A 17786-nucleotide genomic window follows, 5' to 3' on the forward strand; every position below is an offset into this window, starting at 1 on the left:
CGATGAACCTTCGGACTAATGAACCTTCGGACTATCGCATCATATGTTCGGATTAACGAACCCTATTACATTTTCGGGCTAATGAACCCCCTCTTATGGAAAATTTGCGCGTTCGGACTATCGAACCTTCGGACTATTGCACCTTCGGACTAATGGACCTTCGGACTATCGGGCGGACCCCTATTTTTCTACCTCCGTCTTCAGTTAATTAAACACAAACATGGACAAGGCCATGGACGACTAAATACTACACTCTTATCCACAACACTACAAGCTGTCAAAGAAAGCAGAGAAAATGAAAACCAGAGAAAAACTTACCACAACCGGCAACAACACTCAACACTATTCAGCAGCAGACGACACACACGACTGAATAGAGAATAAAAGATGGCGCCTTCCGAGTGAGCTAGCTTGACGTAAGGTCAAAGGTCGTTTCTATGGCTCTTCAACTAATGCCCAATGCAAACCGTGGCTCTCAGGGCCCGTCGCCAAAAATCCAGACAAAATCGACAAATGTGTCAACAAGGACACCTTTTTCTTTCAGAAACCTGCTCAAAATCTTAGCTTATAGTTTCAGTAACACTCGTATTGCTTTTTCTTTTGATTAAATGTGTATCTAATCAACATAATTGAAGTTTTTAACGAAGTTCAGCACTAAAAGTTACCGCTACTTTATCGCCCAACACATTTACTTTAGCGCATTTGATTGTGCACACTCTATATCAACTTTGGGCGCTGTCGTGATGTTGGGCTATCTTTTGGACTTGGCAACAAAAGCTGTATTGAAAGTGTGTACACAAACGTCCGTGTCCAACATTGGGTAACACACTTCCGCAGTGACTGAAATAATTGACTCTTACTACATATTTTTTGTCAATGGTTTTCTAATTATTAATAAACGATGGCTACGAGGGAAAGGACCCAAGGAGTTAAGGTTCATTCCCTGGGTCTCCATGAGGAGCTCGTGGCCGATTTGAAACCAGAAACCCGTGTTAAATCGTCGGTAAGTATGAAGCATTTTGTGCCATTTTAAATTTATTTTCCTCCAACGTTGGACACTGCACCGTGCACAGTTGCGGTGGTGGGCTTCCACGTACGCTGGGACGGCAGAGAGGGAGTGCGAGTGCCCGGCGGTTGTCTGTGGTCGAGTGAAGATCAAATGGTTGGATGTTCAAGCTTAAATATTAATTTAGAACATTCAATCAAAAGGAACACTTAACATGCTTAATTAACTAATGTTTAGTCATGTTGGTCATATTAGTTGTTTGTTATGTTGTCAGTACTCAAATGTCAGAATTGAGAAAGCTGTCATTTTTATTATTTATTTGAATTACTCTTAATTAGTGAAGTTTGATTTAATATTTAATAATATAAAAAAAGGATTATTTGCAACAAGTGTTGTGAGTGTTGTGTAAGCATGGAGGGAAAATGTAATTTGTGTGATGGACTGCTTTTAGACATGATAGGTTGGATTTTGAAAGGAAGTGATTGAGACACTTAATGTACTAATTAATTGTACATTATTAATCATTGTGAAACATACAATACTTTAGTTGCGATGCGGGAGGAGAGTTATCGCAACTAATAATAATTGCACTTGTGTTATTCTGTCTGCAGTTGCCATGAATTAATAAAATTGGAGCAAAGCCTTAAGCCCGGTTCATACTTCCTACGAATGTGAATGCAAAGCGAATTTAATGAACTTGACGTCACAACTATCCTTTCGCAGCGATATTCGCAAATGAGTTGAGGGGAGTTGAACTACTGCGAAATTCGTTGCGAACTTTGTGACGTCAACATTCACTTAGCATTCGCATTCGCAGGAAGTATGAACCGGGCTTCAGTTTTTAAATAGTAAGCCTTAATTTTTCTATGGATGGTCTACTCTATTTCTATTTATTTGGCGGCTCAATTGCCTCAACCGTGTAGTAGTTTTGGTCAAATAGGTTTACCAAATCTATTGCACCAACAACACTCTTTTCTACGTGAACCTTTAATTTAATGAGGTTCCAAATAATAAATCATTTAAGTATATACGCTTACTTAGGAAAATTGAATAGCTCCTTTATTTGTCAGATAGAAAACAAAATTTTACTCTTGTATTTCATTCTCGGAATAAGAACTATTATGTAGGTCGAACATTCAGAATATTGCAATACATGTATCTAGTTATTTGACAAGGACTTCATTGTGGAGTAGAATATCACAATAACTCAGCATGTCGGCCTTATGAATACAAATTTGTATCCTGACAGACATGTCGTTGCATAGCAACCAATTTTTCAAGGGATACTCCTAACCATCGGAATAGATTAATGATTAAACCTCAACTGATTCAACAACTTAAACTATTACAATATCAACTTAATTAAAGGCATGTCCTGCTCCACTTTGGTTTTGTATTTTTGTTTGATTTACTTTAATTAGCCAATCTCATTGGGCAGTATGGCCCACTTTTTAGTTTCGGTCTTGTCATCCAATGTTAAAAAGTGAGCCATCTGTCATGACAGCCCAATGAGGTGGGCTCTGTTTTTATATCCTTTATACTAGATACTGTGTCTCCTTAGTATTGTCATTGACAAAGCAATTAAACCAAAACAAAAATGTGAAATAGTAAGCAAAACCAAAATAAATTATACAAAAAAACAATTCTTTAAAGGATTGGGGTACTTTTTGTAACACAAAACACTAAAAGTCTGAACACTTTGTCCACAGATTTACTTTAAACTTACACAGTTTGAAGATAATGATATTAGAAGGCTTCCTTTAAAATATAACTTGCTGAGGTGCTGTAGTTTTTGTGACTTGTTTTACTCTTTTCTCAAAAACTACAGCACCTCAAAAAGTAATATGTTAAGGGAAGCTTTCTACCATCATTTTTTTCAAACCATGCAAGTTAAAAATTTCTGTGGGCATTGTGTTTTGTGTCCTACATAAAGTACCCAGCCCCAAACCCTTTCAACAACTTCACTCAGTAGGGGTCTATGAGGCCTAGTTTTTATTATTATTAATTGATAACTCAAAAATAAAATCAAATTATCATCTATTTATTATTTTAGCCTGGTAGACGGGAATCAAGGAGGAGGCTACCAGAAACCAAACGCCCATGGTCAACACCGGTTAGTCGTTCAAGCACAGCATTATCAGCCAACAGCAGCCGATCATCTTTGGACCAAAGTGCTAAGATCCAGAACTGGCTATGCCAAAAGTCAATACGAGGTGTACAGGTGAGATTCAGGGCCCAATTTCATAAAGCCTGTAAGCACAAAAAACTTGCTAAGCACAAATAAGTATTGCTTAACAGAAGTAGGTTACCTGTCGAAATAACATTAAGTTTACATTGTTGTGACTGCTGCTCCACTCAATTTGTGCTTCTAAGCAAAGAATTTTTACGAGCAGCATTTTCTGCGTTTAAAACACTAATCAGCTGTATGAAATTAAGAGCTGACATTTAAAGCTAAAAACTCTGCCTAGCATAATTCTGCTTTGCAAATTTCTTAGCTAAGTAAAAAAAATGACTGGCATCACTGGGGTACTATACACAGGAATGATAACTGTATTCTGGCTGATAACCTATTTTTGCTAAGCAAAGTTTGTGTGAGCTAAGCATATTTTTGTTCAGGTGCCCTTTAAATTGGAAAACTGCCAACAAAATGTACCGGGCATGTGCTTGCAATTAATTACCACTTTGCATTGCCACTCAAGAAACTAACAATAAGCTCGTTTAAACAGAAAGAAAACACAATCTACATTCCTCTCAGAATGACCAGACAAAAAGTAGAATTTGCTTAGTCTTACTTCAAGGAGGGGATACTGAAGAAGGAAAAAACCATAAGCCTCTGTCAATTTACAGAGAGAGCGCTCAAATAATGACCCTCACAAATGTGTCCCCCCCACCCCCACACACACACACACACGCAACAACTACAGAAATCCATTCCAAAGCTCACCTTTTATTCCACACATAGTAGATTTCCCATTAGTGCTAACCACTCCTCTGATGTTTACTGAGTTAATTTACACAGGAACCGGACTATTTGCTAAGCAGAGACCCTCATTGATTTTACGGCCTCATAAATCAACTCATACATTGTAATAAGGGCCTGAAGGACCGAAGTGTCAGGGCATTGTCGACAGCTCTTCGTAGAGTCCAGCGGTCAAATGAATTTCTGACGCCACTTTTTTTTTAGGTCGCACGCCTCAACGTGCTTCAAACCATGTCAAGTAGATTGGTCTACATCGATTGATTACCTGTATCATAGCAACTGAATACAGCTAATGGATGCTTTTACTTGGTGGAACAGTTTTGTTACAATGATATGAAAGTGTATGTCAGAAAGGGAAAGATGATTAATTTGGTCAACCTGCCAGGAAGTCAAAATGTTGGAGTGCACTCACTGATCGATTCTTGGAATTTATGCTGGGCTTGAAAATAAGGGGGGTGGGAATCTACAATGATCAGGCCTTTTTTACTGGACCAGATTTGTTTTAAAGGCAGTGGACACTATTGGTAATAACTCAAAATAATTATTAGCACAAAACCTTACTTGATAACGAGTTATGGGGAGAGGTTAATAGTATAAAACATTATGAGAAACGGCTCCCTCTGAAGTAATGTAGTTTTCGAGAAAGAAGTAATTTTCCACGAATTTGATTTCGAGACCTCATAAAAATTTAGAATTTGAGGTCTCGAAATCAAGCACTGAAAGCACACAACTTCGTGTGACAAGGATGTTTTTTTCTTTTTCATTATTATCTCGCAACTACGACGACCAATTGAGCTCAAACTGTCACAGGTTTGTTATTTTATGCATATTATTGAGATACACCAACAGTGAAGGCTAGTCTTTGACAATTACTAATAGTGCCCAGTGTCTTTAATAAGACTTGAATCTTACAGGCCTACATGTAGATGTTTTAAAAATGTACATAATACCAATGCAATAGGTTGTTGCGGTACCTACTGCTAGGATTCAAACTGCCTCTAGCTACGGGGCAATCTTTACTGTGGTCTAGTGATAGTGACAAGACACTGTTGAATTGAGGGGCAAAGGTCGTTGTTTGGAATCCCAACTGAGTAATGCCTAAAATGGTGGATTTGTTTCACAGGAATTGGGAAAGCACTGACTACATAATATGCAGTACTTTTAACACACATTGGTTTATGATTAAAACAAAAATGTGAATGTATATTATTTCTTCTTTGTCGCAGGAACGAGCGGATCCCGAATCAAAAGAAACCAAGAAGTTATACATGGCGGTGCTAGACAGAGAAAACACATTTGTCAAGGTAAGCAGTAAGGCTGTGTTCAAAATAGCATCTTGGCTTGATCATCGATGGAACAAATGTTTGAAGGGGAAGGGAATTTTCGTGTCAAATTAAATTTTGTGATGAACTCAATTTTCCAACAGCCTTCATCCTTTTAAAGGCACTGGACACCTTTGGTAATTGTCAAAGACTGGCATTACCACATGGTGTAACTCAACAAGTAATCTCACATTTAATCCCACTTAATCTGATCAAGATGATTCCAAACATTAACGACAATGCTCTGATTCTTTAGGATGTCGATAACTTTCTGACCGAGAAGTCATTCCTCGATCTGAGGAAGAAGGAGATGTTGTACAAGAAGTGGAACGAGCGAATCTTTGCCCCTCTCCAAGAGCAGATGTACAGAGAGATGAAGGGTAACTACGCAGCGCTAGACAAGAGAAAGAGGGCGCTCTTCATGGAATATCTACGCCATAGAAACAAGAAGGTAAAAGAAGTAAAAGTTATTCAAATTGACTTTTTAGTTTCTTTGTTCCATTATTCCTTACTCACTTTTTATATTTACTTTAAAGCTCATGATTATTCGCATTGTTTACCTTTAAACTTGAATGGCGAAAATGGAGCAAATTTTCTTCACGTATTCAATTGGAAAACAGTCCATGCAACATTGTTTGTGACACATAATTCGCTTCACAACCGCTTTCACATGAAGTATGAGAATCAGCGTAGAAACAGAAAACAGTATCAATATAGAAAAAGAACACAGAGAAGGCTGAGCTCCCATGTCTAATTTACATGTCCAACACAACAACATCTGTTAAAAGTGTGTACAAAAGATGCTTGCTTTCACAATTTAGGGCATGTTTAGGGCATCTTGTCCTGGGTCACCGGTCACCTGTGAGGACTTTAAACTGGGTGGTTTTTTTTAAATTCTGTTCAGACAATGTGCAAAATATAAAACCGAAGTGGTTTAGCGTTAAACCACCCTCGCCGACCGATTTAGCTTGATTTGTTAGAGCTTTAAGAGCGCTCGTACACACAAAGTTCAAACCGAATGGGTAAGAACTGCCTAAAACCAACTCTTAAGTACAACATGTATGTCTAAGCAAACTCTGTGGTATAATCACACAGGCCTGGAATTTCACAGAGGCAACGGAGGCCATGGCCTCTGTTGCCCTTGTCTTGGCCTTGTTGCCCTTTCAAAAATTCCCATAGACTTTCCCATAGATTTTCCAATGGAAGTGCCCTTTTCAAAATGAAAATGGCCTTGCCCTCTAAAAGATGAAATTCCATGCCTGATCACACCCCTGGATGAAAAATTTTAATCAGATGTTTAACTCACACTTTATCTTCAATATTTTCTTCACTGCAGGGTTTTGTCTCGCTAGACACCTTCGATCCCAGAGAGTATGACCCCCTGAAATTGGTCCTCCCTAGACCCGCCCCCATCGTAGCAGTGACAGACATGCTGGACGACCCTCTTATATCACAACAGCGCAATATGAACGAGGAAGACCGAACTATCATCAGATGTAGAACAGGTAAAGAGAACGCTCAAATTCTTCTCAATTTACTCTTGAAGAAATCGGTTTTGAATAATACTAACAATAAAGTTGGATTGAAAACTTTGCAACGTGGAAGTATAACTGAGAGATGTTTGCGATAACACCGTGTGAATATTTCCTTTTGAGTACTGTTGGTTCAGAAAAGAACCGATGGTTGACGACTATTCTGGTAATAAAACCAGTAACGCCTAACAAGCGAACTTGAAAACTGTAGCTGACAAGCATGAGGAAACTTTAAAACAAGGGTGCGTGCTTTGTGAACCAGAACCCAAAGTCTTCCACCATAAGTGTTCGGGTTCTTTTCGTTCTCTACATTACCAATACCAACCCTAGTACACAATACCTACAACTAAATATATCCAATCCAAAGATCTAAATCTATACAACTATAGTAAAGTATAGAAAGGTTTGCAGTAACACCATGTAATGACTATCTCTAAATGAGTTGGGGTGGTTCTGAAAAGAACTGTTGGTTTCAACTCAATGTTTCGATCAGCATGCTCTGATCGTCTTCTGGAGTACCGCAAACCTTTCCATATTGTAATTCCACCATGCAAAGTTTCAAATCCTACTTATAGTTAAGTATCTTGCTCAAGGGCATAAGTGCCATGACTGGGACTCAAACCTACACCCTGTCAATCAGAAACACCAGAGCTTGCATTTGGTGCCTTTATAGTAATGGGGAGAGGTTGATAGTATAAAACAATGTGAGAAACGGCTCCGTCTGAAGTGCCATAGTTTTCGAGAAAGAAGTTATTTTCCACGAATTTGATTTCGAGACCTCAAGTTTAGAACTTGAGTTCGCGAAATCAACCATCCAAACGCACACTACTCCGTGTGACAAGGGTGTTTTTTCTTTCATTATTATCTCGCAACTTCGATGACCGATTGAGCTCAAATTTTCACAGGTTTGTTGTTTAATGCATTATGTTGAGATACACCAACTGTGAAGGCTAGTCTTTGACAATTACCAATAGTGTCCACTGCCTTTAATCGCTTAGCCCTGACATTTCACTTTTTATCAAAGTGCCTCACACTATTGCCAACCATGTTCATTGGACCTTAAACACCTTCTCAATTTAATCCTACAGCAGAGTGACATGTACAGTCAATAACAAAAGTTGTATAATTTACAAAGTCAATGAAAGAAAGTTCCTTTTCACCCCTAAAACATGTACAGTCAATTGAAAATGTATAGTTTTAACAATTTTGTCTTAATTTTTAGGGAGAACGTTATCGGACTCTGCTGTGGAGGTCCATCGCTTGCCACCCCTTCCCCTTGTACCACTCGGCCGGCACGGGACTGAGTGTCGAACCTGGCTGGCCATGCCGCTTCATGACATCGAGAGTCCAGCTCGCTTGGGAAGCAGGTGAGTCTGAGATTACTGCACCCAGTTATTCCCGTTGTAGCTAAAAATTGATTAACCCTTTCATCGCCGGGCGATGCAGGGCAAAGTTCATTGAATTGTTTCTGAATGTGCATTGTCAACCAGTTGTTAATTCACGAAAATTTTATTGTAAGTTAACTTCAAAACAACCAATCATCAAATCACGAATCCAAAAAATGGTTTGTTGTTGGAAAAAATATAGTTTAGGGCAGAAGTTACGTGATAAAATCGCCCCAAAATGCATATGTGTGCAAACTTCACCTCCGTTTTAAAACATCCTTTTAAAACAGAAATTGTAACAAATTTGTAATTGTCATCTTTTGTCATGTTTTTGTCACCTCAGACGGCGCATGAAAGGCGTCTTCAACGACTGCCACTTTGATTTTGAGGAGTGGTCCAAGATGTCCTTTGACCCGACCATCGTCGATGAAGAGATGAAATGCCAGAAAAAGAGAGTCTACACAAGCCAGCAACCCACTATGGTATCAACATAAAGAACTTAATCCACACACAGCAGCGCAATTCAGGAGGGTTTGTAGTCACAAAAAGTCAAAATAGTTTGAAGCAATTTCCGAACACCTACTACAATATTAAGTGGCCAGTCTATTTCTCTTCAAATAAGCACGGGCCCAATTTCATACAGCTATTAAGCAGGAAATGACACTTGATTTCTTTACTAAGCAAAAACTAGTGGGGCACCATTCACAACAATGTAAATTTAATATAATTTGGGCTGGTAACCTGTTTCTTTTAAGCGATACTTCTGTGCTAAGCAAGTTTTTGTGCTCACAGATTTTCTGAAGTTTGGCCCTTGGCTTTATGAAATGTGCCTGCTCTTTTAAATGATCTAGTAAGACTTGCGGTGATGCCTCAAAATAAACTTTCTGTGAGTTGTGTTGGTTCTGGAAAGAACATGTGGTTGAACAACTTGATGTATTCTCTGATTGTTTTGAGAATGGGAAGACGAAACGTCGAGTTGTTAAAACCACCTCATCTATTCTGAACCATCACAACTTATTGAGAGTTTATTACAGCATGGTGTTACAGCACACCTTACGAGAGGTCGTTTCTCTACCATGCTAAGTTTCAAATCCTACTCATATACATGTTACTGCAAAGCCCACTAGATTGTATCTCCACCATGCACAGTTTAAAATCCTTTTCTCGTAAAAATGGTCTCACCTCGAACCTAACTAGATTCACATGCAACATTTCAAATCCTATAAATGAGTTTTGAGATCAAATTAACACAGCATTTTTCACTCATATTTTTCAAAGAGAGCTTTCAAACACAATTTTTTTTGTAATAAACGTACATTTTTTACTTAAAAAAAATACATTTTCAACTCTTCTGAACAATTTTTTTTTATCTGTGACTATTTCATGTTTTTAAAAATAACTTCTGATATCTATTAAAATAATGATTTCCCTGCTTTTATGCACTGTCTATTTTTTTTCAATTAATGAGTAAACATCTATTTTACGACTTAATTAAGTTTCTTTTTTAAGAGTAAGTTTAATTTGTAAATAGTATAGAGCATTTTGGTAATTTTTAAAGAAAATAACGTACGGTACAACTTTGGTGGTGTTGGCAAAACTGACTCCAAGCATTATCCTTACCTTATATCAAAGATGGAAATTTGAGGGGAAAAAACGTTTTTTAGCGTGGAAAATCCATAAGACTACACGGCTTGTAGCTCAACATTTTTAATGGACCAATATTTTTCTTTTTACAAAACCAGATTCAAAATGAGTTGAACAAGCCCTAAAAGAAGATCTATCTCATTTGTCATGCTAATAGACCGATCTAGTAGGCTCCGCCCACGACGCACTAGTGAGCAAGAACATGTGGGGTTCTCCAATGCCTTTCTGCACAACTCTGTCGCGGGCGCCAAGCATACGCGCACGTATTTCGGACCTTATTTGTCGGACCTTCGTTGCGTTGTGATTGGTCAATACGCAATGGGGCGGGGCTTAATGGATCGGTCTATTCAATACTCAACAGAACTAAAAGACATCATTGTCAACAGTTTTCACAAAGATAGGCTTGTCCAGTTATGACTTTACTAGCCTAATGCTAAATCTATACTGGCCTCGGACATGCAGTCTAGTGTAAATTTCTAGCCCTGCCATGCTGGGATAAAGCAAATGTTTGGAAAAAGAAACGAGCAGGTAATATGCCTGTGAACTGAAAGACTGAAAGAACTGAAATACCATTGTCAACAGTTTCACAAAGATTCTACACAATCAGATATTAATGTTTGTATTAGTCATTTGACATAATGTTTGAGAAAGAGAAAAAAAAACGTGATAGGCTTGTTCAGTTGTGACTTTACTAGCCTTTGCTAAATCTACTGGCCTCAAGTCTTCAGTACAGTGTTAATTTTGAGCCCTGCCATGCTGGGATAAAGCATATCTTTGGAAAATGAACTAGTGGGTATTATGCCTAGTGATATTTTTTCACAGGACTTCGGGGGGGGGGGGGGGGGGGAGTACTGAGTATACAGAGTTAATACACATCGGTGTATGGGTAAAAACCAAAATTAATTAGCGGGAGTTATAAAGAGCCAGACTGTTTTCAAAATTGTTTCTTCATCAGTGGAATACAACAACAATTATTTAGATACATGTATTGTGATATGGATATGCTCAAAACGTTTTTTTTTTTTTTTTTCAAGAAAAAAAAGCAAAGCTGTATGTTATTTTGATTCACACAGTTAAAAGTAACCTATGCACCTGACAACAAATGCAAAGCAAGTAGGTTCGAAACCACGCACCAGATTTGTTTCCATTTGATATACTAGATACGCACCAACAGCATTCTATACTGTTTTAACATCAATTAACATGAGGTATTTTGCAATTTTTTTTATGGAAATAGTTTAGATGTAAGAAATCTTGGAAGACCGTGAGCTCTTTCGATATGTTTCTCTCAAACTTGCTCTTGGTTTAAATGCCAATTTAAAATGACATTAATGTTTTTGTGTCAGTCAGAAGGATCAACATAATTCTTGTTTCAATGTTTATTCCAGAGAAAATTGGTTGATCAAAATACTTCTGTATTTATTGTGGTTTTGTTGTTCTCCTCTCATGTTAAAATTTTGAAGTCAATCAGGGATGAAAATGCAAAAGTGTTGACCCATCTTCATTGGTTTATGCAAATTTGCATTCATTGCTGACATTATACTCGGGGGATAATTATGGCAAAGATTGTAGCATCTTATTAAGTTTGATTGTTTCACATAGATATGGAACCTTCGAGTAAAGTTCCACCTTGCCCTTTCCTAAACTTGATCTTAAGATTTCAAGTGAACATCCCACACTCATTGCATCCGTTTGAGTGGCACTGATTTTATTCAATTTCAACAGAGGGCGCCAGATCAGACTGTCATAAAATCACAGCTTCTATGCAAAAGCTTTTTTGTGGGGGGGGGGGAATTAGCGGACAAAATGGGACTTGTTTGTTTTGTGTATGTATTTGTTTTATGAGGCTGGCTCTCTGCCTCTGTTTGGTAGAGTCCAGTTTGAATCTTATAAGTGGGCGCTGCAAACATTTTAATAAATACTTAATAATTTGGGATAACGAGTATTGATTTTGACTTAAAGGAACACGTTGCCTTGAATCGGTCGAGTTGGTCTTTGAAAAGCGTTTGTAACCGTTTTTTATAAAATGCATATGGGTAGAAAGATGTTGTAAAAGTAGAATACAATGATCCACACAAACATGCCTCGAAATTGCGTGGTTTTCCTTTTACCTCGTCGACTAACACGTCGGCCATTTATGGGGGTCAAAATTTTGACTCCCATAAATGGCCGACCGTGTTAGTTCTCACAGTAGAAGGAAAACCACGCAATTTCGAGGCAAACTTGTGTGGATCATTGTATTCTACTTTTAAAACATCTTTCCAACCATATGCATTATATACAAAACGGTTACAAACGCTTTTGTTTTGACCAACTCGTCCGATCCAAGGCAACGTGTTCCTTTAATACCCTAAGATGGACAAGTGATAATCACTGAATATTCCCACTTTTTAGAGTTCCGCCGTCGATTTCACCAAACTCTTCCTAACTTAGGATTAATCTTAAGACTTAGGACGAGTCTCAGCCCTGCACTGTACCATATAAACACTAAGACTAATCCTAAGTTAGGACGAGTTACTCGTCCTAATTCGAGATATGATTAATCCTAAGCGCTATGTGAAATCGACGGCTGCCCCCTGGTGAGGAAAACAAAATCCATTTTTAACTTTCGTTAATTTAATATTTTTTTCATTTTACAATAATTGTGCTTACTGGACGTACAAAAGTTGAGTAATGTATCTTTGTTAAGAGTACCCACACACGGTGAACCTATGAGCATAGCACATTATATTTCACTCTGGTTATTTTAATTAGCGGTAATTAATTAGTAATTGTAAGTTGAGAGCACTCTCGAACAATGTACAGCAAACTATGCACAGTATACTAATTATTATTATGGAGGTTATTTACTGTATGCAAATTAACAAAGTCACCAACAACATTCCTATGCACAACTTGTATTCAAAACTGAACAAATTTTGTACACATTATCAAAAATAGTTTTATAAACAATACTAGTTGCACATTATGAACAAATGTATTATTTTAACGAAAAATTGGAGTGATTCTTTATAGAAATAGCTTTGATTTATATTTTGAAATGATATTATGTTGATTTATTTTAGAGAAATGGAGTTACTGATGAAGTATGGGATTATGAAATAAAAATTATCAACTTTTTTGTGAATATTATTTGATTGTTATGGTTATTTTCTTAAAATATTTGTCTTACACATGACATAAAAAAGGTGTGAAAGTTAAGCGAAATCACGTGAATAGAGTCACGAGAAAGAAAAAAAGTTGGAATGCTTTCACATTGGTTTTAAAGGCACCTGCTATTGGCAATTACCCCCAAAAATGTTTAGCATAAACACTTACTAGGTAACGAGAAAAAAGAGCTGTTGATAGTATAAAACATTGTGAGAAACGGCTCCGCCTGAAGTTTTTCTAAAATAAATACACATCGGACAAGTGCTACGTTTTCCATTTACAGTGTGGACAGTTCCAAAGATTCCAGTTTCTACAAACAATATTTGTATGGACCAATCATCTAACAGCAAGTTAATGTATGCGTTTGGAATTGGTTCCATGTTTGAACTTGATTTAAACGCATCCATGTCAAAGAACAGTCTTCTCTGTTGTATCACAACATTTGTTATGCATAAAATAACAAACCTGTGAAAATTTGAACCTATTATAGGTCGTCGAAGTTGCAAGATAATAATGGAAGAAAAACACCCTTGTCTCACAAGTTGTGTGCTTTCAGATGCCTTGAATTCCAGACCTCATATGACGTCTAGATTCAAATTAAAAAATGTTAGTGAGAAATTACCTCTTCATCAACAACTACGTTACTTCAGCGGGACCAGTTTCACACTGTGTTATACTATCAGTAGCTCTCCATTGCTCATAACCAAGTAAGTTGTTATGCTAGCAATTATTTTGAGTAACTACCATTAGTGTCCAGTGGCTTTAAAAGAGGGAGTTCGCTTTTTAGTTTGTGTTTTCTGGTATGGTTAAGTTGCAGCTAGATCGTTTAGTATAAAATAAACACATAAAAAATAATGTAGAAATGAAAAACAGTCACTTTAAAGCCATTTTGACCCTTTCGGTACAGAAAAAAAAAAGTTCACAGATCTACAAATAACTTACAGGGTTTACATAAGTTAATGGTGAAAGACTTCTCTTGAAATATTATTCCATGAAATGCTTTACTTTTTGAGAAAACATTAAAACAATATAAATTCTCGATATCGAGAATTACGGATTTATTCTAAACACATTTCATGACACGGCGAAACGTGCGGAAACAAGGGTGGGTTTTCCCGTGTTTTTCTCCCGACTCCGATGACCGATTGAGCCTAAATTTTCACAGGTTTGTTACTTTATAATATAGAAGTTGTGATACACAAAGTGTGGGCCTTGGACAATAGTGTTTACCGAAAGTGTCCAATGGCTTTTAGTTGTGATTTATGATGCACTATGAATTGCTTGGATCTTTGTTTCATACTTTGTTTCATTCTTGTTATGTCTTGGGCCTTTTCACGAGTTGTCAAAAGGGTAACCTTGGCGGTAGGTACAGTCTAGTCTACCCCTTCAAAGTCAATATCAATCCGACAGGTGCATAGTGACTCGCAAGAATAATAAAATAAACCCACGTGAAAGGTGTAAATATGTCCAGTCTGGCAGAAGAAGCTAATAGCGACCGAACAAAAGTTCTTATCAATGCCTTTGCCGTTTTTGGTGTTTCATAATACTGTGTGATTTCCTATTCATGCAGTTGACGTTGAACGTTTCAGTTGGCGCAACAAGGATTGTATATACGTGTTAAAGCCATTATACACTTTCGGAACAGGAAAAAAATAATAAAAGTTTACAGATTTACAAATAACTTACAGGGTTTACATAAGGTAACGGTGAAAGACTTCTCTTGAAATTATTATTCCATGAAATGCTTAAAAACAATTATTAATTCTCGATAGCGAGAAACGTGCAAAAACAAGGGTGGGTTTTCCTGTTATTTTCTCCCGACTCCGATGACCGATTGAGCCTAAATTTTTACAGGTTTGTTATTTTATATTTAAGTTGTGATACACGAAGTGTGGGCCTTGGACAATACTGTTAACCGAAAGGGTCCAATGGCTTTAAAGGGACACGTTGCCTTGGATCGGACGTGTTGGTCTATAAAAAGCGTTTGTAACCGTTTGTTATGAAATGCATATGGTTAGAAAGATGTTTTAAAAGTAGAATATAATGATCCACACAAATTTGCCTCGAAATTGCGCGGTTTTCCTTTTACTTTGCGAACTAATACGGTGGGCCTTTTTGACTCCCATAAATGGCCGACCGTGTTAGCCGACGGAAGTAAAAGGAAAACCACGCAATTTCGAGGCATGTTTGTGTGAATCATTGTATTATATTTTTACATCTTCCTACCCATTATGCATTTTATAACCAACGGTTACAAATGCGTTTCAAAGACCAACTCGACCGATCCAAGGCAACGTGTTCCCTTTAAAGAATCTGGACACTATTGGTAATTGTCAAAGACCAGTCTTCTCACTTGGTGTATCTAAACAAATGTATAAAATAACAACCTGTGAAAATTTGAGTTCAATTGGTCGTCGAAGTTGCGAGATAATAATGAAAGAAAAAACGCCCTTGTTACACCAAGTCGTATGCTTTCAGATGCTTGATTTCAAGACCTCAACATTCTAAATCTGAGGTCTTGAAATCAAATTCGTGGAAAATTACATTTTTTTTCTCGAAAACTGCGTCATTTCAGAGGGAGCCATGCTCCCACCATTTCATACCATCAACCTCTCCCCATGAGTCGTTACCAAGTGAGGTTTTATGCTAATAATTATTTTGACTAATTACCAACAGAGTCCACTGCCTTTAAGTTCAGTGTGTGCATGTCTTGGGAATGTCTTGGTGCATGTCTTGGTGACTGCTCATCCTTATGCATATAAAAGTAACTTTGCAACTCGCATCATCACCAAGTGATGTTAGAGGCACTGCCGTCGATTTCACAAAGAGTTGGGACTCGTCTTATCTCGAGTTAGGACGAGTAACTCGTCCTAACTTAGGATTAATCTTAAGGTCTGCAGGTTACAGTGCAGGGTTGGGACTCGTCCTAAGTCCTAAGATTAGTCTTAAGTCAAAAAGAGTTTTGTGAAATCGACGGTTGGACACCTTTGGTATATAAGGACCAGTGTTTTCCCTTGGTGTACCCCAACATAGTCTGGGAAAGTTTTGTATCAATTGGACATCTAAAGCGCGAAAAAATAATGAAAGAAAGAACACTATAAAATGTTGCGCGTAGTATTTTGTGTGCTTTCAAGACGCCTAATAAGTAATATTCACAGAGTATTATTATTTTTTTTAAAGTGAGAAACCTCTTTCTCAAATTAAACTATACTTTACTGATCAGTGGGAGTCATTTCTCTCAATGGCAAACAAATTACTTATGTAACTCAGCACTGCAGCTGTTGATAGGATAGTTCCCTTCGAAGTAATGTTTTGGACATTTTGTCACCCGAATTTTTTTTTTAATCCGTTTGCAAGAATAAAGAGAATGCTTTATCGGTAAATTTTATTTTCTTCCTGCCACTCTTTTTCCCGAATAAGTGTTAGTGTTTACGATAATAAAATACTAACCACAAAAGAGACTATTTATAGTGCTCACAAATTTACAAAAAGCACACCATGGTTCAAAAAAGAGCAAACTTTAGCAAAAATCAATTTTGGCCTAAACGCACAAATCGTTTTCATCTAAAATAAATATCGATGACTTCACATTTTTGTACAGGTAATATTTATAGAAATTATTTATAGTAAATATTGTTGACTCCTTCTGTAAGTTTGTTTTTTATTGAACTGCCGCAAATCTACAATAATAATAAATAAATGAATAGAAATAAAATAAAACATACAAAAATATTAAATAAACAATATTATTTTCTGACTTCAGAAGTTCGAAGTCGACTTTGTTCACGCCCGGGTTGAACTTGGGAATAAAGGGCTTGTTTGTAATAAAAACCTCACCGAACGTGGTGCAGTGGATTAAGCAACAAAGCTATAATGGGTGTACATAAAGTTTTATACCCCCCTTTTTTTTTTACCAAAGTCAAGGCGAATGGAATAATCCCATTTTACGGGTGACTGCTCGCGATCACTGGGCGCCCTTCCTACCAACGCATTGTGCTCTTTGGGCGGCTGTTGATTTTTTATTATGTTCTTTTCGGGACCCCGAGATATGAATATAAGATGGCAAGTTCACGGTCGGGTCAGTATGTACTTTTTTCGTAATATGTTTTCTGTAAGTGCTTTGGCTTTCTCGTCAAACAGATTTTGTATTATTTTTTATATGACAATATTCATCACCTAACAAACACGCAAGGCCGGACGGTACGGTCACTTCAAGGTGAGGGCTTCGCTTAAACAAATCACTTATTCACAAATCACAAATTCACTTTACAAATAACTTACAGGGTTTACAGAAGGTAATGGTGAAAGACTTCTCTTGAAATATTATTCCATGAAATGCTTTACTACTCGAGAAAACATTAAAACAATATCAATTCTCGTTGTCAAGAATTGCGGATTTATTTTAAACACATGTCATGACACGGCGAAACCTGCGGAAACAAGGGTGGGTTTTCCCATTATTTTCTCCCGACTCCGATGACCGATTGAGCCTAAATTTTCACCGGTTTGTTATTTTTTACATCAGTTGTGATACACGAAGTGTGGGCCTTTGGACAATACCGTTTACCGAAAGTGTCCAATGGCTTTAATTGATTTGGGCTCTATATCAACCGCCCCAAGGGGCACGTTGCCACCCCTACTCCTGGGGCTGATGAAATAGGGTTACTCCCTTCACTGTTCCCAAGGATGTAGAGAGGCATTTGGTGACTTTATGTTTGGTGGCTTGCTTGCCTGCCTGCATGCTGGCATGATTGCTTTTGATATTTT

The 17786-nt window shown here is 37.4% G+C and overlaps 2 protein-coding genes across 2 annotated transcripts in view; one reads left to right on the forward strand and one right to left on the reverse strand.

Annotated features, from left to right (window-relative positions):
• LOC139947256 (profilin-4-like) overlaps window positions 1-17786 on the reverse strand; it is an 82285-nt gene that overhangs the window by 19047 nt on the left and 45452 nt on the right. The gene's annotated exons all lie outside the window — the stretch shown is intronic.
• On the forward strand, window positions 777-12582 carry LOC139947255 (protein FAM228B-like). The gene is made up of 7 exons (XM_071945140.1): window positions 777-1003; window positions 3060-3227; window positions 5213-5290; window positions 5565-5759; window positions 6645-6813; window positions 8063-8207; window positions 8569-12582. Exons 1-7 carry the CDS (start codon window positions 902-904, stop codon window positions 8717-8719), a joined length of 1008 nt encoding a protein of 335 aa, XP_071801241.1. The 5' UTR covers window positions 777-901; the 3' UTR covers window positions 8720-12582.

The sequence above is a fragment of the Asterias amurensis genome, chromosome 14 (genome assembly GCF_032118995.1).
Source record: "Asterias amurensis chromosome 14, ASM3211899v1".
Lineage (NCBI taxonomy): Eukaryota > Metazoa > Echinodermata > Asteroidea > Forcipulatida > Asteriidae > Asterias > Asterias amurensis.